Genomic DNA, 24889 nt, shown 5'->3' on the forward strand with positions numbered 1-24889 from the left:
TCAGGGCCCTCATTAATTCTCTCTAGTGCTGAAGCTTGCCAGGAATGTTTTGAAGCTTGTATGATTTAGAAATTGAGCCTGATGTTTCCTCCCCCTACCCTCAGAAACCTTAGCTGACGCCTCCCTAAGGAAGCGTCCCACGAGAAGTGAGGTCCTGGCCGGCTGACCCAAGCTGTGCTCTCCAGGCCATGACACGGTGCTGCTCTGACCCTGCACCATCTCCACGCTCACGTCTGCTCAAGGACCTTTGGGGAGGTAGTCTCGCTCTCTGGGAAGGAGTAGGTGCATGCCTCCTTCCAGCTGCTCCAGATATTCTCCAGCTGGCCTGAAAGTCCATGGCTTACTCTCCAGGTTCAGTCAGCATTGATGACTTTTTCAGAGAAGGGTGACTGGTTAGAGATGTCTTCTGTGGATTGCAGTCAAACATGCCATTTTTGCAAGGGCCTTTATGTAGGAGCTTTGGCTGACCAGGATACTCAAAGTTTATCTTCTGAATGATTCAGGGAAATTGCAAAGGAATTTCATCTTTAGATACATCAGTGCAAGTTGCTGATAGGAACTATTTTTGTATTCGAATTTTGCTAAGATTAAATGCAGTAATATATGGAAATATTGAGAAGGGTGCTAGGCACATAGCATGTGTTTCAACTATTAATAAGTATTGAAAGGTACACACAGGAAAACTAAAGAACTAAAATCAAGAACACACAAAACACTCATGTTTTGGTATCATTGACTATTCATTTCCAGTTGGGAAGAGGTGACATGATGGGTAAAAGGAATTATGGACCCTGAATGAAGGGCTCTGGTTCCAGTGATCATTTTTGTTTTTCTGTCTTTGAACCAATCACTTAAACTTGGGGACTTCTTTTCATTCTACGTAAGTTGAGTGAATGACTGGATAATCTCCAGGGTCCTTTACAGCTCTAACCTGAGGTTCCGTAAGATTTAAAGAGCTCTTTTTTATGTCGTTGTTGTTATTCTTGGAATGACTTTATATTTGCACTGAAATTGAGCCTAGGAGTCATTTGCACATATTTCTGCAAACTGCCTTCTAAAGCTAGATGCATCTGTGAGTGGCTTTTGGCACTAAATCACACCTCTAAATTTGCAGCCTCTTATATTGAACCAAACAGTTATGCAAGATTAAAATGTGCAGTCATTTAACTGAACATGTATGGTAGTGTATGTTCACTCCAGTTAATCCATCCAAGGGCCGCTTTGATTTATCTGGTTTCCTGTCACTTAGACCTGCCCTTAAATAAATGTTTAAATCAAACGTTAGATTTTTAAAGCCGTTGAACTAGTTGTTTCACCATTTGTACTGATTAACTATTTTACAACACATCGTTAAAAAACAAAACACTCCCTAAGTAAGTACATTTCAAATTATGTCTTGATATGTGAATAGGATGCATGATGATTCAGTTTTTTTAAAAGCCCTTAATGTCAGTGCTTGGTGAGAAGGAAGTTGGTTGTCTAATAAAACTAATCTGAAAGGCTGTTTCATTTTAAGAAGAATGCAGCAAAATATGGTTTAAGAATTTTAGGTAAATAAAATGTTATTTATCTGACTTGCCTACAACTTCTAGTAAACGTTATTTATTAGAAAGAATGATACAGAGTAATTTCTGATATAATCTCTTAATAAATGTTTTGATGTCAAATACAAATATTTAATTTCAGATTAAATAATGGAAGCATGGCTCTTATAACTGCACGAAACACTTCTCGACCGGAATTTATAAAACACCTGAAAAGATACGCGAGTATTAAAAACCAGGTACACTAAAGCATGTGGATTACTTATGTGCAAAGCAGTTAATCATGGGGAGTGAGATGCTGGCAGAATTGACACCAAGTCCTGCCTTGTAAGAAGGCTTTATTTTCTTCTGAATACATTAATCTTTTCTTTTTTTTCCAGTTTGCACTTTCTTCAAATTTTGAAAAGTATCCACCAGTATTAATACAGATTGGCCTTTTTTGAATTGTGGGTTGGTGGTTATATATATTTTATGTGTGCGTGTGCCAAGAGAAAATAGAAAATGTAGTGTTATACTGAAATGTGGAGTAAGTTAAGGATAAAATTACACTCAGCTGTTCAAAATGAGGAGAGTGAAACCTAAGATTTTTAATCTTCTTGATTTTATGACATCAGACTCCCTCTAAAGTTATGACCTTTGGATTTTCCTTTCATTTGTTCAAGATCTGCCTACTTACATTGATTGAAATAAATTTGCAGAAATATGCTTTAGAATACACCACTTTTATATAGCTGCTGTTTTATTCTAAACTTAGATGTGTGTGGTTTTTGTAGAGACAGGGAAAGTTATTATATTTCCACTTAAGAGATTTGTTTTAAAGAGAAGCAACAACTATTATAAGCCATATTCTTTTGGCAGGTACTTTGAGTCAGTTATTAGGAAACTGATCCATAAATATGTGAATTTCTGAAATTATGAATCTTGAAGTACATAGTAGGCATGTAAAACCATACAGTCTCACACCTTCTTACAGGTATAAAATTGTGCCTGGCTGTAGTTGGGGGAGAACAGGTGGGAGGAGGAGAGTAAATTCAGCTGGTGACCAGCACTGAATCTTGCTTACGTAGGGAGTCACTGCAAGGCTCCCATTTTTGCTTCCTTATAATTTTAAACTTTCTCGAGCAGGCCTCATGAAGTTTTGGTTCTCTTCTGCCTACCACATTATTTGATCAATGTTTGTTGAGCAACCAACTGAATTAAATGTTTAGGAAGTTATAACAATTAGATATAGTCCTATTTTCCTTAAACATAAATCTCTAAGGAGACAAAGTGGACAAAAGCAGATATAATGTAGGTTGTGAGACTAACTAATAACTTTATGGATGTATTTTGGGAAATAGTGATTTATTGATTTTTAAAGAAATGTATTCCTTTTCAAATGTTGCTAATTTTGTTTGCAACTTTATTATTTTTCTTAATCCTGAAGCAATACATTTCCATTGCTTTTTTTCTAAATCAGAAAATAGAAGCAAAATAGCGATATAAAAAGCACTCAAAATTCTATATTCCAAGAGATAATGAATGTCATTACCTTGGTATAAACTTTTTCTATTAAATAATTCTGAGAATTTAAAGGAGTAATGACCTTAAGATACTTTCCTTGAGAAGCTGGTATTTATTTTAGGGATGCATGATTGCACAAACTACTTTTGGAAGTTCTCTTTTGGAATGGCTAATAGGCAAATGTCTTAGGTAACTTTTCTTTAATCCTTTTTTTTCAATATGAAAGTAGCTTTCTTCTGACTTTAAAAGTAATAGATGCTTACTATAAAAATATGAACATAGTAGTAAATATAATTCTGTATCTATAGGAAAATAACTATTTCGAAAGGAGACCATGTGATGCACAATGTAACATTTTTTCTCATGTACTTGACCAGTCATATCTTGCTTGTGATACAAGAAACTGCTGCCTGTGTGTGTTTCATTAGATTTAACTCATTGGCTTAGCTCTTTCCAAAAATTCAAGTCCATGCTATTGTCCTGTAATGTTTTGCAAAGAAATTCTAAAATGTTTTGTTTAATGATATATAGTAAGAATAATGTGATTGATTCTCAAGGTGACTGATTTCATTTGTTAAAAAATTGTAGATGTACATATATACGTATACATGTGTATATAGTCTCTTCATGCTGATATGTTCAAAAATGGAAGTCTATATAAATTATGTAAGATTATAAAGACAAGATAAATATAAAATGATATTGTCTACTGTCTAGTAGCAGTTCTGGTATCCAGGAAGGGAAATGCAGCACTTCAGCCCAAAGAGAGCAACAGTCTAGGTCTCTGAACCGTCTTTACCAGGTTGAACTGAATGTTCATGTATGCCAACAGTTGTAGAACGTATTGAAAACCGTTATTTGTAGGTGACACATCTTGCCTTTCCCATCTCTGTGTAAAATAGATAGAAGGTAAAAATCACTCAAGTTCTTTCAACTCCATCCTGTAGCTGACCTTTCTCTGTTCATACAATTCCGCATTCACTTTGACCCTCGTTTTTGGTAGGGAGTTTAAAACCCTTAAGAGCTGGTGCTTCCCCAGGGATTTGTTTGTAGTTTTATCTTTTCATGATACCTTTTCCTGGGTGACCTCATTGCCTTCCGCTGCTTGAACCACTATCTGAACTTTGCACACTACCAAGGGCTCTCTCCTCTCTTCTGATCTGCAGGATCACTGTGTCTTTCTGTGTGCTAAGGTTATTGAACTCACAGGCATCTTGAATCGAGCACATCCACTGTTTACCTTATTGCCCTCTCCCCTGATGGTGTTCCATGTTTCCCTACACAGGGCAACAGCACCACTCTCTGCCCATCCTGGAGTTACTCTGGACCCCGCTCCCTCATTTCTTACAACCAGTCCACCAATTAATCCCTTCTTGCTTACAGTAGCCTCCTCCCGGTCTTTCTTTTCTCTGGTCTTATCTTCCACACTTCCTTCTAGACAGATATTTCTAAAATACAGATATGATTTATCCCTTTTCTAATTCTTAAATCTTACTGTCATCAAGATGACATTGAACGTTCTCATTGAAGAACACATGGCCCCTTGTATTCTAGCCCTTTCCTGTGTCACAGCCTCACCTATTGCCATCCTTCACCAGATTTCCCATGTTTTGCTTATTGTGGTAGTTTTCTAGGGCTGCCATTAACAGATACCACAGGGAGTATAGGTGTGGTTTCTCCCAAGGCCTGTCTCTGTGGATTACAGACTTTTCCCTCTTGTATATTCCTGCCTCTTTTGTCAAACATTAACTGTCTATAGGTGTGTGGGCTTATTTCTGGGCGCTCTATTCAGTTCCATTGATCCATATGTCTGTTTTGGTGCCAATACCGCCACACAGTTTCAATTCTTGTAGCTTTTTGTAGTATTGTCTGAAGTCTGGAGGGTTAGGCCTCCTGCTTTGTTGCTTTTCCTCAAGATTGCTTTGGCAATCCTGAGTCTTTGATGGTTCCATATAAATTTTAGGATCATTTGTTCTAGTTCTGTGAAAAGTGTCGTGTGTAATTTGATAGGGATCACGTTAAATTTATAGATTGCTTTGGGTAGTATGGCTAAGAAAGGATGAAATATGAAGCTGATGTCTCATCATTCACGAGTGGTCAGAAAGCAACCCTAATTATCTTACAACTTGTGTCTATCTTTAAAGTGAGGGTGAGGCAGGCAAACACTGGCAAAAATAACACAGGATAGACTTACTTTCTCTTTTCACCTTCATAAGTTAAACTTTTCGTAATGAAATCCCAAATGTGAAACTTATTCTAGATTGTGTTTACATCAGCTAAACTAGCTGACAATAATTAATTCAGTGGATTATATAAATCCTTTATAAAAATAGACTAGTATTAAATATTTACTCTTTAATTAGAAATTATTGTATACAGTTTCATAGACATGTACTATTTGTCGGAAAATAATTTTGCCAGTTGCTAGATCTGAATGAACTTGCAAAGCTTCAGAAAAGGCTTCATCCAAAGAGACTGATACTGATAGGTTTCAAAGCTGTAAAAACATCAGCATGAACACTGATGTTTAGTTGCAGGTGAGAGCGCAGTGAACTTTGCTAATTTGCATTACAGTTAGGTATAAAGCAAGTACCAAGGTTATTTGCATTAATTTGTTTTTAGTTCAATTTTCCATTTGTTGATACTTACACTGTTGAAGAAGTAAAAGTTTGCCCAAAGAGTAACAGCAGTGGACACCATCCAGAGGAAGATCATGGACCACATGAAACTGCTTCAGGAAACTGTTTCCCTTGGAATGTAGATGGTGATTTAATGCAAGTTGCATCAGAGGTCCATGTTAGGTAAGTAAGTATTCACCAACTTATATGTCTGTCAGACACGGAACTGATAGTTACAAGAAGTTTCCATTTATACCATTGAAGCAGGCAGCTGGCTAGATGGTAAATCAGGAACACATAAAAAGACACATGTACAATTTTAATAAAAAGTATAACTTTTTATTTATTCACCAGTTGTTATGTACAACCATTTTCTTTGGTTATGAGTCTCTATGTTGGCATTCCAAATTACCATTCTTCATAAACTATACAGATAATGTATGTCTGAAAATTCCACTTTGAATTTTTAAAAATAGATTAAGATCTTATACCTCATGAAGTCATTTGAACAGCAGATGGTTACAATTTAAAATTGTAACCACTTTTTTTTGCTTTTTTATTTTTTAATTTAAATTTATTTATTTTAATTAGAGGCTATTTACTTTACAATCAGATCAGATCAGTCGCTCAGTCGTGTCTGACTCTTTGCGACCCCATGAATCACAGCACGCCAGGCCTCCCTGTCCATCACCAACTCCCGGAGTTCACCCAGACCCACGTCCATCGAGTCAGTGATGCCATCCAGCCATCTCATCCTCTGTCATCCCCTTCTCCTCCTGCCCCCAATCCCTCCCAGCATCAGTCTTTTCCAATGAGTCAACTCTTCGCATGAGGTGGCCAAAGGACTGGAGTTTCAGCTTTAGCATCATTCCTTCCAAAGAACACCCAGGGCTGATCTCCTTCAGAATGGACTGTTTGGATCTCCTTGCAGTCCAAGGGACTCTCAAGAGTCTTCTCCAACACCACAGTTCAAAAGCATCAATTCTTTGGCGCTCAGCCTTCTTCACAGTCCAACTCTCACATCCACACATGACCACAGGAAAAACCATAGCCTTGGTTTTGCCATACATCAACATGAATCCACCACGGGTGTACACGTGTTCCCCATCCTGAACCCCCCTCCCACCTCCCTCCCCATACCGTCCCTCTGGGTCATCCCAGTGCACCGCCCCAAGCATCCTGTAACCACTTTTAAAATTTCCTTTTACCCACAACAAATACTTGTGTTCAGCAGTTTGCTTTTATCATCTTTCCAAAGCATACTTTACATAAGAACAATTTTACATAATATTTATTAGCAAGAGCAACTGGTTATAAACAGGCAAATTCATTTTCCGTAAGTATTATGACTCTGTGAGTGGAAGTGTGCAGGGCTCCTTGAGTGGCCTGCAAGATGTGAGCTTTCTACAGCCACAATTTACTGGGCTTTACAGGAATTAGTGCTACTGATTTATCAGGCCCTGCATTTTTTTCTAGATGGCAGCTCTGCCATGAATATATGTTTGTTGGTTATCGTTAGATTTGAATTTGGCAGTATGCACTGCATTCAATAGGTGTTATGTATGAAAAATAACAGAATGATAGCTTAATGAAATAATCTGTCATGTATATTATATTCTTTACAGAGTACACCCAAGACTTATCAATCTTTATGGAAGAAGCATGGAAGAAATGAATGATTCCAAAGTAACATGTAGTTGTTTATAAGAGGAATGTGGAAACTAGAATTTTAATATGAAAGGATATGTTATATTTTAATTAATCAGATATTTTAATAAGGAAAACATCTCTATTTCGAAAAGAAATTAAAATTGCTATTTTTTGTTACTAAAATTAGCTTCTAAACTTAAAAATATAAGACATGAAATATATACAAAACAACTGAAATTTTGGTTTTTGGAGAGTATTTATTGGAATGGAAAATAAACATCTCCGGTATTTGAAATTTAAACAAGATATATCAATATTTAACCTAGATTAATTCCAAAGTGAAATAATTTGGATTCTTTCTTCCTGGATTTGAGTCCATCAGTTCTGATGTTAAATTTCGATAGCCTGGTGCCAAGAGATCAGAGTTCATGTAAGAATGTTCTGATATCCTGATGAGGTAAGTATTCCAGCAAGATTATATTTCAAAATTACGCATTTAGGAAATCATATAACCAGAAATAGTACTATTTTTTTCCTCAAAATCTCGAATATGTAGACTACTTGGCAAAAACAAAAAAGATGGATAAAAGTTATAGCACCAATTTTGTGACGGTCTCTGAAAGTTGAAAACTCAAAGTGATTCGAGTTTGAAGTCCATTATACACAAAGTATGCAAAATATACAAGGAGTCATAATGTGGCCCCGTAGGGAGCTGTGTTCCTCTTGTTCCTGAAAGCCCTGCTGTCTGACGATTCTAGCATGCTGTTTACACTGAACTCAGTGCAACCTGAAATGCTGTTATTTCTAGTAGGAAAGAACTAGATTTAAATTTCCTCAGGGATCATCCTTGAGAAAGCAGCTCTAAATTTGGATTTGATTTTCTATCAATGAGCCTAGATATTTTCTTGAAAGAACTACTTTAAAAATTTTAATTTCTATTGGTTACACACCAAATTAAGAAGGTTTCATGCTCACTGGGTCTCGCTGCTCAAATGCCTTCACCGATTGCTGTGCATTTCTCCTTTTCCAGCCACAATATGTGAACAGATAACAGAAATGAAGCAGTCTGAGGAAGACAGCTATTGGCAGGGACCTCATATGAAGAAATCCTTTTCCATAACAGTAAAGACTGGCCCCTAACTTATCACATCCCATAACAGATTTTGAAAATTTGGCCACAACCTTCATATCAAGTTAGATGTAGGAACAAATCAGATGACGTTATGTTGTGCAGTTATCAGCATTTAGTTCATATGCAAGAATAAATATTATAAAAAAAAGACTTATTTGCAAATGAAGAGGCATTTAAAGATAAATTATTTTAGACCCAGAAAGAAACTACTTCATTATAAAAGTATGTAAGATCAACAAAAAACATAAAATATTTCACTTATCACTAAAACATGGAAATTTTAATGTCATATTTTTATCCAAGCTAAATCTACATTTTTCAATTTACAGTTAAATTTGTGAATTTTGTTTTCTAGTTCCATGCAGAAGAGAATGCCCTTATAGTACTGGTGAAAGCACATTTCATACTTACACTTGAGGAGAAAAGAATAACATCCAAATTAGAATTTACCTGTTTGCTGAATTTTAACAGTCCGCATTTTAAACAGTATCTAATTTGTATGAAATATTTGTCCCCAACATCATCTTTGGAAGGCTCTGATTTTTAAAAAATTAGTGAGGTACAGTTTTCATATTTTACATATATCAGTGTATTTATATTTCTAATATCAGCTAAAGTGCAACATTCAATCTGTTTTAGAATATAAATTAGAATTCTAAGTATTGTTTTTATAAACAAAAAATTTGACTAAAGATGGATTTTTAAAATTTACTCTTCAGTACCTTTACCTTGATAAAATTGTGTTACAGAAAGACATTGGATTTACACCTATATAAATATATGTTCTTTTAGAAACTTATTATGTATATATATATGTACAGAAAGAAAAAAATATATGGCTGTATAAACAATAATTATCCAGAAATCACCCCTTTAAGCTCAAACCAGTGTATAAGTTCAGTCTGAATTTTGTTCATCAGGCGATAATATTCATAGACTGCTTGCTGATCAAAGTTCATAGGAAATAGATTAAAAATCAGTGTCTTTAAAGATATCTGCTTCAAAATGAAAGTGGTTCTTTTCTATTCATTAGAAAATTTGGTGACAGCTTGTTGAAAACTTCTGCTAAATATTTCTAGAGAACATATTCCAAACAATCCTCAGAGAGCTATTAGGAATGAGTCATTGCCTACTGGGTGGAATTAATTTTACCAAAGCAAACACATATGGTGAATGGTATTTCTTTTAAAGGAATGATACTAAAAGCCTAAGTCTTCTCCAGATGAGTTGTTTACTTCCTCCACATAATTTTAATTCAGAAGCACTTTCAAGATATCTTCCAGGGATTACTTCTCTTGAATAAGTTGATGTGTTAGTGTTTTTAAATCCATTTAAGAGCTGCAAGATTATCGTCTGAGAGAAAATAACTCCAAAGGTAATGCTGTAATATATCCAAAGATAATGGAGTTGAAAAGTCCAAGCAATGCTGAAGACATAATATGTCACATGGTCATTATTAAAAGAAGTACATGAAGTCTGTAAGTCTTTAAGTCTGTTTACAAGTTTCTTGTAAACAATATCTAAAATGTTTTTTTTAATATATTGTAACCTGAGTTGTTCTGTTAACTTGACATGTCTTCAATCATCTTTATCACTTTTACTGTTAATGTAACTCCAACTGTCTCTTCTGTTTTCTTTTTGTAGGATAGATTGGTACTGTCTTTTGAAGAAGCCAGCCTGAAAATAACATTGTATGATCACTGCTGTATAGTTATGAACATATTAAATGTCTAAACAGTCAATGACAATTGTAGTCAGTAAAAATTAGTTTGGGAGATACAGCCTTGTTTTGTTGTTACTATAGGGTTTCTGAAATTCAGCATATAAATGTGCAGTGCTTTCCAAATGCTTTGGGTGGTCTATTGACTAAGACTCCATGCTCCCGATGTAGGGAGCCTGGGTTCGATCCCTAGTCAGAGAACTAGATCCCACATGCTGCAACTAAGAGTTTGCATGCTGCAACTAAAGATCCTGAATGCTACAACTAATACGGAAGATATCAGGTGCCACAACTAAGCCCCAGTGCAACCAAATAAATTTTAAAAATAAATAAATACATAAAAAAACTGTTATATTGAATATTCATTGAAAATCAGTTATCTTTAAGAAAGCATATTTTTCTAGAAAGACTTTGGTACTGAAGTTAAGAGAAACATGTGATCAATACTATTAAATATCAGTCCACTTAGGAATGTAAAGTTAACATTAAAAATACTGAAATACTTAAATCTAGTAATGTGGGAGTCACAAGTTGGCTTTGAGAAAATTCAAGAATAGAATTTTGAGTGGTTCAACATTGGTAATGATTAAAGACTTACCTTCCACATAACATAAGAAATGAAGAAAAGCAAAATAAGTCCAAGTAGCAAGCTACTTGAAATAATCATTATAGTGAAATGGCGTCTAGGTCTTTGATGATGTAGTCCTTCGAGGAGAACCTACATAAATTAACCAAAAGAAAGAACCACCATTTAAAAAACTTGCCTCTATTTCCTTTGAAGTCCCTCTATTTTCCCCAATAGTATTTAGAATAGTCCTTCCCATTCTCTCTCTGTTCTAACACAACCATAGTAAACATTGGTAAATGTTTACCAGAAACAGGGAGTGTAATGTGCCGTGTCTGTGGTTCTTCCTCCGATTCATTCTACCAAAATCACCTTCTGAAAGAGCTGTTTCGTTCCTTCCTGACAGTTGTAGAAAACGCCGCTCCCCAGTAAAGTATTTTAGGCTCTCTGTGGTTTTCCTGACAAAACACCCTAGCAATATTTTTTCCCATAATCTTTATGTTTCAGTTAAAAAGGTAATCTTACATGTGCAACATTCTCATCCTTCTTTAGTTCAATAACTTTGGGATTTGGCTCCGGAAAAGCTGTTGCTCTTATTTCAAACTTCAATGCTTTAGTCTCATCCTGTTTAAAGAAAAGAGACATAGTTTTATTTCATGAAAACATATAGCAGGTAATGATCATGAGAAACTAAGTTTTCACAATTTATCTTCTCCAACTTATTTCACCATTTGTATTTAATTGCAATGCAATGCTTCCTTTAGTTCCAAGGGCATGTCCTTTGTATTAATTAATATTTAAATATTATTTGATAGTTATTAGTATATTTTTTCGTTAGGGAAGACTTTCTTTGTTTGATAAACATTTCCTCAAATTAATTTTATTTGGGCTTTTCTTATAGTATTTGGTATACTATCTGTATTTGATCAGATCTGATCAAATACAGATAGTATATCAAATGCTATAATGAAAAAATCTGGTACAAATATTTATAGCATTCAAAAATAAAATCACTGGATGAATTCAGTTTGACTATCTCACCGAGAGAGGGACTTCATAACCAAGAATTCAGGGCTTAGACATCTGTAGATGGGCTTCACAAACTCTAAGGCCCTTTGAAATTTTATTCAAAATTGAGATTTTTTTTTTCATATGTGCATTCATTAGGGTAGATGAGACTATATTTTTTGATCAAATTCTTATAGAAGTCTATGACCTGCAAATGTTAAAACTACTGTCTAAAGGTTATTTAACATTTTGGAGAGAACATGCAGAATTTTAAGCTAAAAATAAATTATGTGCTTTAGCTGGAGCAGTGCTTTTCACCAAGGATGATTCTGTACCCTGGAGGATGGTCATTTACGTCTGGAGCCATTTCCAGCTGGCAGGCATGGGGAAGGGGTGCTTAGCATTTAGCGGGTAGGGGCCAGCTATTCTGATAAGCATCCTACTAGCACAGGATGGCCCCTGGCAACAAAGAAGTATTTGGTCCAAAATGCCACTGGCACCCACTGGTGAGAACACTGACCCTGGAGAGTAAGAAGGCAGACTGCAAAAGTCTAAATAACTTACAACTAAAATGGAGCGCTCATATTTCCCTGTCTGATGTGTCTTCCTCTTAACCACCTTGTGGTAATTTCAACTTCTCCTCTTAACAGAACATGATAGCTGTCCTTTCCTTTGGCTTATTATGTGCTATGTACTAAGTTCTTTATAAAGATCATCTCATCTGAACAACTCTGAAAAAGATCTATTACCCATATTGATCAGATAAGAAAATTGTATCTCAAAGTACTTCTCATAAATATACACACTCCTTTCCAAGAAGAAGTCTAACATGTATTTAGGTAATTTTTAATTCAAGCCTTCAAAGTTCATGTCCTTAAAAGTGTGTTTGTGTTCTTGTATGTGTTTTGTTAAATTTTGATGTTTTAGATTTTATGGAAGTCTTAATTTTTAGTAAATGTATACTATATACAATAGTAGGTCTTTTAGCATAATTTGTAAATAACTTAAGGATATATGAAATGTTGAGGCAGCTAACTGATTTGAGTGACAGTCATAAATAGTTGGACATGCTTTCTAAAATCTCTTAATTATAGTCTATTTTATAGTCTATGTTATCTGTTTAGTTACTAAAACCATGTCATTTAGACAGTGTATTTTGAAGTGATAAATGGGAACAGTTTTAGAATTTCATTCCAGATTTTACAGTCAATCATACCTTCTTAATTTGTTGAATGCCTCCTTACTTACCATCCTACCTGTATAAGATGGTTGTGTTTGTAAGGTCTGTCTGAAATCTTATCCACAAAGTTGCCACTGTATCATAGACTTACCATTTCTAAAATGGATGGCCGACCTTCCAACTGAATGTGAACACTGGCTTCTTTTCCACTGTCCATTTTCCCAAAATGGCATGAGATATTTAAGCAATATGGATCAGCTTTCATGCAGTACTTAAAAAGAATACAAAAGAGCTATGTTAAAATTTCAACATTTTAAAGAAGATGACTAAAATATTTTACGTGGAATTCAAGATCTGCTCTCATTTCTGGCTTTTGCAAAAATTTATCTTGCTATAAACATGGAATTAAGGATATGCTTTCATTAGTGGCACTTAAAAATGATCTTGCTTCAAAGAAAACACAAATATTTATAGTAAATTATAACAAAAACAAGTATTCGAACTGTATTATATGTTTCATTATTTTTATGAAAATATTCTGGGATAGGAAAAAACACATGAGAGTATTTGCTTAGTTACATGTTCTATGATCAAACTTGGATCCTTTGGAGGGTTTCCTTGTCCGCCCCCCCCCCCATATAGTCACTAAAATGAAAAAGAGTGGAAATTTCATGCAACCAGAGTTTGTTCAGCTGAAGACAACATCTTGACCAACCCCCTAAAGGGTCTGGCACAAATGTCTGGTTGGCATGAATTGGGCACTTAAATAAATAATGACTAGTATGGTATAGGAGAAGGCAATGGCACCCCACTCCAGTACTCTCGCCTGGAAAATCCCATGGATGGAGGAGCCTGGTGGGCTGCAGTCCATGGGGTCGCTAAGAGTCGGACATGACTGAGCGTCTTCACTTTCACTTTTCACTTTCCTGCATTGGAGAAGGAAATGGCAACCCACTCCAGTGTTCTTGCCTGGAGAATCCCAGGGACGGGGGAGCCTGGTGGGCTGCCGTCTATGGGGTCGCACAGAGTCAGACACGACTGAAGCGACTTAGCAGCAGCAGCAGCAGTATATAGTATATATTTAACCCTGGGTGTATCTCAGCTCTCCAATCATGCCTGCTCCTCACAACACAAGAACATTACCTGACCTGGCTTCTCTCCTATACTCAGCTGACAGTTCAAACCTCTTGGTCCATGATTTTAAGTGTTTCAGTCCTGGACGTTGGAAAGCAAAACACTTAAACTTACCAGGAGCCTCTTATCAGTCTTTGACAGAAATCTGAATATATCTTTGAGGGTCTCCATTGTGCCTTTTTTCTGGTCCAATGCACACTTTCTTTGATAATTCTTAAAATGGCATTCTCCAGCAGTAGTCTACAAAGACAGAAAGCAAGAAAACTCTTACCCGGTATATTGGCAAGAACAACAGCTACCTGGCTTTAAAACTTACCTTTCACAGCTGACCTTTTCAGAAATATATCAAATACTTCTAAAATTATATGAAAATATTTTTTGACAGATTTGGGAGAGGTTAAATCTTTGTGGTTAAAAAAATGCAATAAAACTCAGAAAAATTTTAGAGGCTTGATATAGTCCTAAATTTATCAAAGGGCCTGAACCTTAAAAAAATTAGGGCAGTATGAAAACTGAACATTAGCATGAAACTGAACATGTCTTTGGCTCTAGACACACAGTAAAGTGTTACAGCAGCCTGCCCTTCCATCTCAATCTGGAATTCAAGTAGGATTTTTAAGGATTACCTCTCAAATCTACTGAGTGGATTTATTTGCTGATTGCTTGTCTTAAAACTGGGAAGGTAAAAATAATTCAGATAGAATCAACATAAGAATATTGATTCTTAGTAGTTATTTGATAATAAAAGGCTGAAGTACTGATTTTTCAACATTGGCCCCAAGCTTTATGGAGAAGCCGATCAAAGAACATCTACCAAAAGATAGAGCATAATTTTGTTATCGTCACATGTAGAGATTCCACTGTAATCACACAGTTGTAATGCAATAATCAAAGTGTACAAAACAAACGCATGGTGAATTCATAGCTGAGACCAAGTGTGACTGAAGTAGGGTAACAACCCTCCATTTTAGCAATATGACTTAGAAGAAAGGAAGGAACACCATTTTTACCTGGACATCCAAAATGTTGAACAGCTTATCGGTTCGGGGACTAAAAGAATTTGGTATCATTATTTCCACACCAATATTTGGAGCCATGCTTTGGCCGGTGTTGATGACCTGATAAGGAAAAAGTTTTAAACACTCAAAAAACACGTTTTATAAAAGTACGGATACCAATGAGCTTCTCAGGTGAACCCGTGTATTTCATGCAACATTTATAAGGGTGGGGGTGTGTAGTTGGTACCTGCACAGCAAAGGGAGATAGAATATCCACTATCAGAACTTTAAAATGTTTGCTAATAATATAACTGGTTATTATTCCTAGCCCTTTCCTTTTGGTGATTAGAACAAAACGTTTGCACTGATGGTTTATTGCAGAAATAGTCTGAAGAAAAAGACATCGATGATATACAGTTCAGGGGGTCAGGGTCACTGAGCCTCAGTGCAGTTGAAACTCCAAGTGTAACTTACAGGCAGCCCTCTATGTACATGATTTCTCTGTAGTCACAGAGTCAACCAACCAGCGGTTGGTTCTAAACTGTAGCATTTACTATTGACAAAAATCCACATCTAAGTGGACCAGTGCAGTTCAAATCTCTGTTGTTCAAGACTGTACCTGGCACATTACTGATCTAAAAAAACGTGATCAGTTCTCCTTATAACTACTCCATGAGGTGGGCTAACACCTTATTATTCACCAACTCAGGAAGATGCTAAGAGGGATTATTGTTGTATCCAAGATGACAGTCAAAAAATGGCAAGAAGTGGGACCGAAACCTAGGTATTCTAATTCTAAATAATACATTGTTTTCATACAGTCACTCTGTGCTGAGAGAATAATCATCAGCAATGAGTGAAAATATATTTAAGTTCAGGGTAATTGTAATGCGGAAAAACTCAGAAAATTAGAAAAGGGTAGGTTTAATTAGGTTTTAGAAAAAATAAAAGAGGTTTTTAATAATATGCATAAAGGGAAGATATTTCTTCATAAATGATAAATGTCATGATTCTTGATCATGTTAAATATAAATATATATCTTAGTAGTTATTTGATAATATTTGATAACATGATATATAAATATAATATAAATACAAATATCAAATTCTTGATAAATGATAAAACAATTTATCATTGTCATTGATAAATCTGGGGATTGCAGAACCCTGAAGAAGAAAATTGAGCCAAAATAGTGATCAATGCAAAGCAATAGAGGAAAATAATAGAATGGGAAAGATTACAGATCTCTTTAAGAAAATTAGAGATAACAAGGGAACATTTCATGCAAAGATGGGCACAATAAAGGACAGAAACAGTATGGACCTAACAGAAGCAGAAGATATTAAGAAGAGGTGGCGAGAATACACAGAAGAACTATACAAAAAAGATCTTCATGACCCAGATAACCACGATGGTGTGATCATTCACCTAGAGCCAGACATCCTGGTGAAGTCAAGTGGGCCTTAGGAAGCATCACTATGAACAAAGCTAGTGGAGCTGATGGAATTCCAGTTGAGCTATATCAAAACCTAAAAGATGATGCTGTGAAAGTACTGCCCTCAATATGCCAGCAAATTTGGAAAACTCAGCAGTGGCCATAGGACTGTAAAAGGTCAGTTTTCATTCCAAGCCCAAAGAAAGGCAATACCAAAGAATGTTCATACTACCACACAATTGCACTCATTTCACATGCTAGTAAAGTAATGCTCAAAATTCTCCAAGCCAGGCTTCAACAGTATGTAAATCATGAACTTCCAGATGTTTAAGCTGGATTTAGGAAAGTCAGAGGAACCAGAGATCAAATTTCCAAAGCAAGAGACTTCCAGAAAAACATCTGCTTTATTGACTATGACATGGAACAACAGACTAGTTCCAAATAGGAAAAGGAGTACATCAAGGCTGTATATTGTCATCCTGCTTATTTAACTTATATGCAGAGTACATCATGAGAAATGCTGGGCTGGAGGAAGCACAAGCTGAATCAAGATTGCTGGGAGAAATATCAATAACCTCAGATATGCAGATGACACCACCCTTATGGCAGAAAGTGAAGAAGAACTAAAGAGCCTCTTGATGAAAATGAAAGAGGAGAGTGAAAAGTTGGCTTAAAGCTCAACATTCAGAAAACTAAGATCATGGCATACGGTCCCATCACTTCACTTCCCAAATAGATGGGCAAACAGTGGCTGACTTTATTTTGGGGGGGCTCCAAAATCACTGTAGATGGTGATTGCAGGCATGAAATTAAAAGACGCTTACTCCTTGGAAGGAAAGTTATGACCAACCTAGACAGCATATTAAAAAGCAGAGACATTACTTTATCAACAAAGGTCCATCTAGTCAAGGCTATGGTTTTTCCAGTAGTCATGTATGGGTGTGAGAATTGGACAAAAAAGCTGAGTACCAAAGAATTGATGCTTTTGAACTGTGGTGTTGGAGAAGACTCTTGAGAGTCCCTTGGACTGAAGATCCAACCAGTCCATCCTAAAGGAGATCAGTCCTGTGTGTTCATTGGAAGGACTGATGTTAAAGCTCAAACTCCAATATTTTGGCCACCTAATGCGAAGAGCTGACTCATTTGAAAAGACCTTGATGTTGGGAAAGATTGAAGGCAGGAGGAGCAGGGAACAACAGAGGATGAGATGGTTAGATGGCATCACTGACTCAATGGACATGAGTTTGGGTAAACTCCGGGAGCTGGTGATGGACAGGGAGGCTGGTGTGCTGCAGTTCATGGGGTCACAGAGTTGGACATGACTGAGCAACTGAACTGAACTGAAAGCCTTTGACTGTGTGGATCACAACAAACTGTGGAAAATTCTGAAAGAGATGGTAATACTAGACCATCTGACCTACCTCCTGAGAAATCTGTATGCAGGTCAAGAAGCAACAGTTAGAACTGGACATGGAACGACAGACTGGTTCCAAGTTGGGAAAGGAGTACATCAAGCCTGTATATTGTCACCCTGCTTATTTAACTTATATGCAGAGTACATCAGGTGAAATGGCAGGCTGGATGAAGCACAAACAGGAATCAAGATTGCTGGGAGAAATATCAATAAGCTCATATATGCAGATAACACCACCCTTATGGCAAAAAGCAAAACACTAAAGAGCCTCTTGATGAAAGTGAAAGAAGAGAGTGAAAAGTTGGCTTAAACTCAACATTCAGAAAACAGATCATGGCCTCCGGTCCCATCATTTCATCGCAAATAGATGAGGAAACAATGGAAACAGTGAGAGACTTTTATTTTCTTGGGCTCCAAAATCACTGCAGATGGTGACTGCAGCCATGAAATTAAAAGACGCTTGCTCCTTGGAAGAAAAGCTATGACCAACCTAGACAGCATATTCAAAAGCAGAGACATTACTTTGACAACAAAAGTCCATCTAGTCAAAGCTATGGTTTTTCCAGTAGTCATGTATGGATGTGAGAGTTGGACTATAAAGAAAGCTGAGCGCCAAAGAATTGATGCTTTTGAACTGTGGTGTTGGAGAAGACTCTTGAGAGTCCCTTGGACTGCAAAGAGATCAAACCAGTCAATCCTAAAGGAAATCAGTCCTGAATAGTCATTGAAAGGACTGATGTCACTGAAGCTGAAACTCCAATACTTTGGCCACCTGATGTGAAGAACTGACTCATTGGAAATGACACTGATGCTGGAAAGGATTGAAGGCAGGATTGGAAGGGGATGATAGAGGATGAGATGGTTGGATGGCATCACTGATTGAGTGATGAATTTGAGTAAGCTCCAACAGTTGGTGATGGACAGGGAAGCCTGGTGTGCTACAGTCTGTGGGGTCGCAAAGAGTCCAACACAACTGAGCAACTGAACTGCCTCCTGAAAACTATAAAACCAACACAATAAGTTAGGAAAGAGATGTGCTATAAAATCTAAATGAAACACCATGGCTCAAAGTCTTGCAATAGTATTCTGAATCCAGACACGTAGATTAAGCGGGAGTATGCCTGGCTTTGGGACAGGTGGTAACTGCCAGTCTTGGAAGCACAGGGCAGCTGTAAAAGGCAGTGTCAGCCATGGGGCCCAGCACTACCCAGACCTTTAGACAAGGTCTTCCTGATGCCAGAAAATCACCAAGCTCTCCTGCAATATACTTTATTCGTGTTCATCTAATCACATTTAGACTTCCGAGAACATCTTCATGCTTGAACAACTCATCAAGCCTACAGACTGAAAGCATCTCTAGGCCCAGTCCCTCCACTGTAATTTAACTAGAAAATACTTTTAAACTATTATTTGTAAATAAATAGGCCTTTTAGAGTCCAACTCAATTTCTGTTTATCAGAACACAGACCCCCATTGGACTGTGACAAGAGCATTCTTGGGGACTTAAAAGTAGAAGACTACATTTCCCCAATACTAGTGTATTCTAGTATAACAATACAATAACCTGAGTATAGACTCAAGAGCATTCTGAGGTCACCCTTCTTCCACAGATTTGGGGCAGAGGCCCAGGAGTTTGTGTTTTGGATAAACATCTCAAGTGATTCTGATACACCTTTTAAAAAGCACTGCCTTACAATGATCATAATGTGCCTAATCCAGACTCACTCACATTCTATAGATTTTTATATAGCTCTGAGAATGTCTGAGTAGTGCTTTTGATTGAAAAAAAATTTTTTGGACATTGTCTCCAATTACTTGCTCATTATCAACATCCATGCTGTAACAAAAATTTCAGTTTGACAGTAAAAAATTGTTAATGAATTTATAGCTTATATATTAGTATGTTAATACTTCTGGATGATGATAATATTCTCTACTTTTAAAAAGATTTACTAAACGATACATCACTTGTCACAGAGGCATATACCAGTGGCCTGTAAGGCTGACCAAGTGGACATTAAGTGGACATGTGGAGGTAAAATCTTTGCTTGGTAATGTTAGGATTTGTATAAAGCTGGGACCAAGTTTCACTGATTGGCACCAAAAGATGCCTTCCTCTTGACCTATTCTGATTTCTGCATGTATCTCAAGCATAGTCAGCTCCTCCCATAACTTTGCCTATTTCAGGCATCACCTCTGTTCCCACTTGTACTATAAGGAGTGTGGGCTCAGTAACAGGGACAGGACGAATGGGAGAGAAGGGGCCCATGAAGCGAGGGCATGAGCCTTGGAGCAGCTCTCTCCCCGCCCTCAGCCAGCTGTGGCCTCCCGAACCTGAGGGACATCACACGCATATGATGTCCTCTAGAGCAGTGCCTCAGTAACAGTTCTTGCACAATATGAATACAAAATATGCACACAGTCATCTTACGTGGAAAGTGAAGTTCATTTTCTCTGTCGTGCACATTTCAAACTCATCTTCCTCCTTTGGTCCATACATAAATGAGGCTGGACTTACAAACCTGACGGAAAAGAATTCAGATTTAATTCAACTGTCTTATTTGATGAGGTACTTGAAAAACCTTTCTCTATAGTCTGAATATAGCGTATCTCTTAAATATGACATAATTCAGAGTACAGACGCCTCTGAGTACCAAGGAATACTTTTGATAAAGTTAAGAACACTTTCTTGTTAAGATAAGAATTTTTGTGAAAATGTAATGAATTTCCCAGGTGGCGCTAGTGGAAAGCTGTGGGCTCTAGTTTGGGTGACAATTTGTCTTCCCACCAATAGCCTCTACTTCCTTCCCAACACTGCCAGCTCACTCTAGTGACCGTTCCTTCTCTCTCAGCCCTCAAATGATTCATGCAAACTTGAAAAATATGAGATAAATTCTTAGCTTTGCCCTCAGGCTCCAATATCCACTTATACTTCAGTGTATCTGACAGATTTTTTAATTACTTCTCACCATCCACCAATTCCTGCTGGCTATTTGTAATGAACCCCAAGTCTGGGGAACAATTCAAACACCAATAAGTAGGGCAAGTTTTTGTTAAAATACAAGGTTGTTACTCTTTTACCTGAGATGAAACATATGCATGGTTGGTAATGAAGTTCAAGGAATTTTTCTAGGGAAATCCCGATTCCCCAAGTTGTGCATATTTGGCAACTAATATGAGGTAATATGGGCTTCTTGGTGGCTCAGCAGTAAAGAATCTGCCTGCAGCACAGGAGCTGTAGGAGACGTGGGTTCGTACCCTGGGTTGGGAAGGTCCCCTGGAGGAGGGCATGGCAACCCACTCCAGTGTTCTTGCCTGGAGAATCCCATGGACAGAGGAGCCTGGCGGGTTACAGTCCATGGGGTCGCAAAGAGTTGGACATGATAGAAGCGACTTAGCACACACGCATGAGGTAATATGTTAGAGGCTCTTTTTCACAGCAAAGAGATATATCCAAATGCTGTAGACTGAGGCAGCTTCATAGCTGCAGAGCATTCATTGCTCAAAATAACAAGATGTGTTTAATCAAAAACCGGAACGACACACTCATCGTAACAAAATCAAGGAGGCGAGATACGCATTCGAATCCAAGAAAGATGGCATCGGCTTCTCTCTGCTCCTCAGTCCTGCCTTCGTAGGGCTTCCTTTCCCCCCTGCTTGTTTTATTTAACTGGAGACTTGGTTCCATTGTTTTATTTTTATATACCTGTGTGCCATCATTATGGCTGGTTAAAAATGACTGGAGGCGATTTACATTTAGAGCAATTAGAAAAGCCCATCTATTCATTCTGTATCTCATATCATCTATTGCTTTAAGAATGTGCTTTAAACTAAGATTAATCGGCTTAATATTTTCCAGTAAAATTATGAAAGATTTTCTCAATACTATTTTAAAAATTCTTTCTCCTCACATCTCCTTCCTGAATCAGAGAAGGGTCCACTCCAAGAATTACTAAGGTTGTGAGGAGTCAGTGAATGCTGGCCCTGGGGCTGTAGGGGAGGAACTCTGTAACTCACAGCTGTAGAGAGTGGACAAGGGAGCCAGCTCTCCTGTATCAGTTCAGCTGCCACGCAGGTAGGTGCAGGGCTGGGACAAGAGAGATGTGGCCAAGCTTTCACTTCTCTAAACCTCACACTTGCCATGGCCACTGGGCAGAGCCTTACAAAGTGCACGCCAGCACTCTGGGCCCTGGCCTGTGCAGTGTATAGCTAAAAAGGCTGAATGTGGCCTGCTACAGGTTTGGTGGACTCTTCCAGGAACAAATATCCTCCCCCAGGACATTAATATAAGGTGGTCTCAGTGATGACTACAGAGTGAGATAAAATCACAAACAGCTAAGCGATGGGCTGCCAACACCGAGGTTGTTAAGAGAAACAGCGCATGCTCTTTTCATAAGAAACCTTAAACCTGTTTTTGACCAATAATTTAAGAAGCAACAGAACTCAAAATCAGCTCAGAATTTTACAGCAGGCTTTCATGTCTACTCACCCATGAACTGTTAGCATGACTTCATACTTAAGAGGTATTGTCACAGTCACCTTATTACGCTTCACATCGCCTGTTTCCCCTTCATTTTCACTACAAAAGCAAACAGAAGAGACTCTTAGAATCCAGTCAGCACGAAAATTCTCATCAGAGCAAACTAATCACACCCATGTACTTGGAGGTTGGTTTAAAATATGCTTTTTGAAGAGTTAGAATAAAAGCAGATGTAACAGTAAAAAAATTTTATGTCAGAGCTGGCAGAAACTTGCTGTCATTATCTACGCTGCTATTTTACTATTTATCTCTATGCTATAAAGCTTTAGGTTAGAAGGTTTTTTGTTTTAACAGATCACATAAGAGAAGTTTTCTCCTGCAGATAATGGAACATAGCCCATGTTTCCCCTAAAGTGACCCCTGTTTCTCTCTCCAAAAGTGAGGGGTTCATCTAACACAGTTGTTTTTTCATAATGAAAAGTACCAGGCGGCATGTACTGTGATGTTGAGATCCTCGTCTGCTCTGCTGAGTGAGCTGGCATCCAGAAGAAAGCTAACATCTGTCTGAAAAACACAGACAGGGAACGCCCATTTTAAAAATAATCAAAAACATTTTTTTTTTTTTACAATCTGAATTTTAGTTTTTCTTATTGTTTACAATCTGTGAAATGCAGCTTTGAGATGCTGTTCTAGAAGCACAGGCTACCCCTCAAGACAGAGCTGCGGGGCAGCTGTGGGGTCTGTGGCAATGTTAAAGCGGCAGCATTCCCACAAGTGACGTGCAGAGACAAAGCCTCCTCTGAATGTAAAGAGAGGCAGGTCCAGAACGACAAAAACTCGAGATGCTTTAACAACCTGAGTGTGGACTCTTGCCAGAAACACCTTTTTGTGTAGCAGAGGTAACATGCCTGGCAGATAGAGTCACCTGGGGTGGGCTGGCGGGGAGTGTTGGGAAGTGTGAGACTGGGGAGCAGAATTCTGACTGAGCATTCACATGCCCATCCTGACATAAACAGGTGCCCCTGCTTTTTTATTTTTTTATTTTTTTAAACAGTGAACATTGCCAAGAATAGAAAAATCTCAAAGATCTCAAACCCAGTTAGTTTTGGTTTGACTTCAGTTAGCTACTTAGTAAATAACAACAAATTATTTGTATGCAGCACAGATACAGAAAACAGAAAATACTTTATATTCCTGTGAGTAACAAAAACTATAAATGCTTACCTTTGATAGATGATCTACATATATATAACCAACCCTGCAGTCAAGTCTCACTATGCCTGAGCTGTCTGTTACTTCACAGTTTATTTGTTTCTCTTCCTAAAAGGAAAAATGATACAACTGGTTTAGGTAGAAGGGGACAAGAAGTCTGTCACATATTTTAAGGATGGGTTTTGAAAAGAAAATCATCCCCAGAGAATGTACTTCCTTGGAAGACTATTTTCTATTTAATTTTGGAATAAATCAGGAGGAATTAAATTACATAAATATGTGTATAAGTTTATAGTTAAAGTTCACATAAATTCTCCAGAGAGTATTTCCTGGACTTATAGCTTTCAGCCATGTTTCTGTGTTCACTGTTTAACTCAGGGTTCCTTGAAAAATTATTAAGGAATTCCTACGGTCTGCATTTCATTGGCCCTCTTCTGTCTGGGATGTGAGAATGTGATAAAGGTATTTAATTATAAACACTGAAATCACGATGCTGCTGCTGCTGCTGCTAAGTCGCATCAGTCGTGTCCGACTCTGTGCGACCCCATCGATGGCAGCCCACCAGGCTCCCCCATCCCTGGGATTCTCCAGGCAAGAATACTGGAGTGGGTTGCCATTTCCTTCTCCAATGCATGAAAGTGAGAAGTGAAAGTGAAGTCGCTCAGTCGTGTCCGACTCTTCGAGAGCCCATGGACTGCAGCCTACCAGGCTCCTCCGCCCATGGGATTTTCCAGGCAAGAGTACTGGAGTGGGGTGCCATTGCCTTCTCCGAATCACGAGGATACATATATTCAAATGTTTGGGGAAATACACACTTATGTACACTCACAGGTGCATGTTTCCCTCAGTAGCTGAGTTTTTCCTCTCACCACTGCAGATGGGCCCCCAAGGCTCTAGTGGAAGTGGGTAGTAGATATCTGTGAGAGGTCAGAACACTTTCTAAATGCCGTTAGTGTGAAGAAAGTCTCTGGGTGAGAGATGGGTAAATTTTCTAAGAGGCAGAGAAATATCCAAGATGAAAGTGATTGAAACATTGCTCTTTCAAATTCAACATCACTAATACCTCATTGATGGATTTAAGTGCTCGTGACTAAGGCACAATGGTAAAAGGGGGAAAAAAAGCTTTCTAGATGCTCCAGACTCCTTCAGGAAAAGAGAAACTTGCGTGAAAGCTGGATGACACTGGTATTTTGGAATCTGACACTGGTTCTAGCATTTTGGAAGTTCTGTGGGATTGAGACAGTATATGTGAACCTAAAACGCAGAGCAGTATCTGCAGGAGCCCGGCATGGAAG

The 24889-nt window shown here is 37.7% G+C and overlaps 2 protein-coding genes across 5 annotated transcripts in view; one reads left to right on the plus strand and one right to left on the minus strand.

Annotated features, from left to right (window-relative positions):
• CERKL (ceramide kinase like) overlaps positions 1–10224 on the plus strand; it is a 142613-nt gene extending 132389 nt beyond the window's left edge. For all 3 annotated transcript variants that reach the window (XM_024979832.2, XM_024979844.2, XM_024979821.2), the window contains 3 exons: positions 1687–1783; positions 5670–5848; positions 7291–10224. In XM_024979832.2, the coding sequence (XP_024835600.2) occupies positions 1687–1783; positions 5670–5848; positions 7291–7372 (358 nt within the window). In that variant the 3' untranslated portion in view covers positions 7373–10224. The remainder of the gene's footprint in view (positions 1–1686; positions 1784–5669; positions 5849–7290) is intronic.
• Positions 9698–24889, minus strand: part of ITGA4 (integrin subunit alpha 4) — a 91760-nt gene continuing 76568 nt past the window's right edge. The window contains 10 exon segments of one of the 2 annotated variants that reach the window (NM_174748.1): positions 9698–10124; positions 10766–10885; positions 11258–11356; positions 13072–13191; positions 14169–14294; positions 15065–15172; positions 20334–20424; positions 22392–22481; positions 22867–22946; positions 23607–23702. In NM_174748.1, the coding sequence (NP_777173.1) occupies positions 10026–10124; positions 10766–10885; positions 11258–11356; positions 13072–13191; positions 14169–14294; positions 15065–15172; positions 20334–20424; positions 22392–22481; positions 22867–22946; positions 23607–23702 (1029 nt within the window). In that variant the 3' untranslated portion in view covers positions 9698–10025. 2 annotated transcript variants of the gene reach the window in all.

This window comes from Bos taurus, chromosome 2, assembly GCF_002263795.3.
Source record: "Bos taurus isolate L1 Dominette 01449 registration number 42190680 breed Hereford chromosome 2, ARS-UCD2.0, whole genome shotgun sequence".
Classification (NCBI taxonomy): domain Eukaryota; kingdom Metazoa; phylum Chordata; class Mammalia; order Artiodactyla; family Bovidae; genus Bos; species Bos taurus.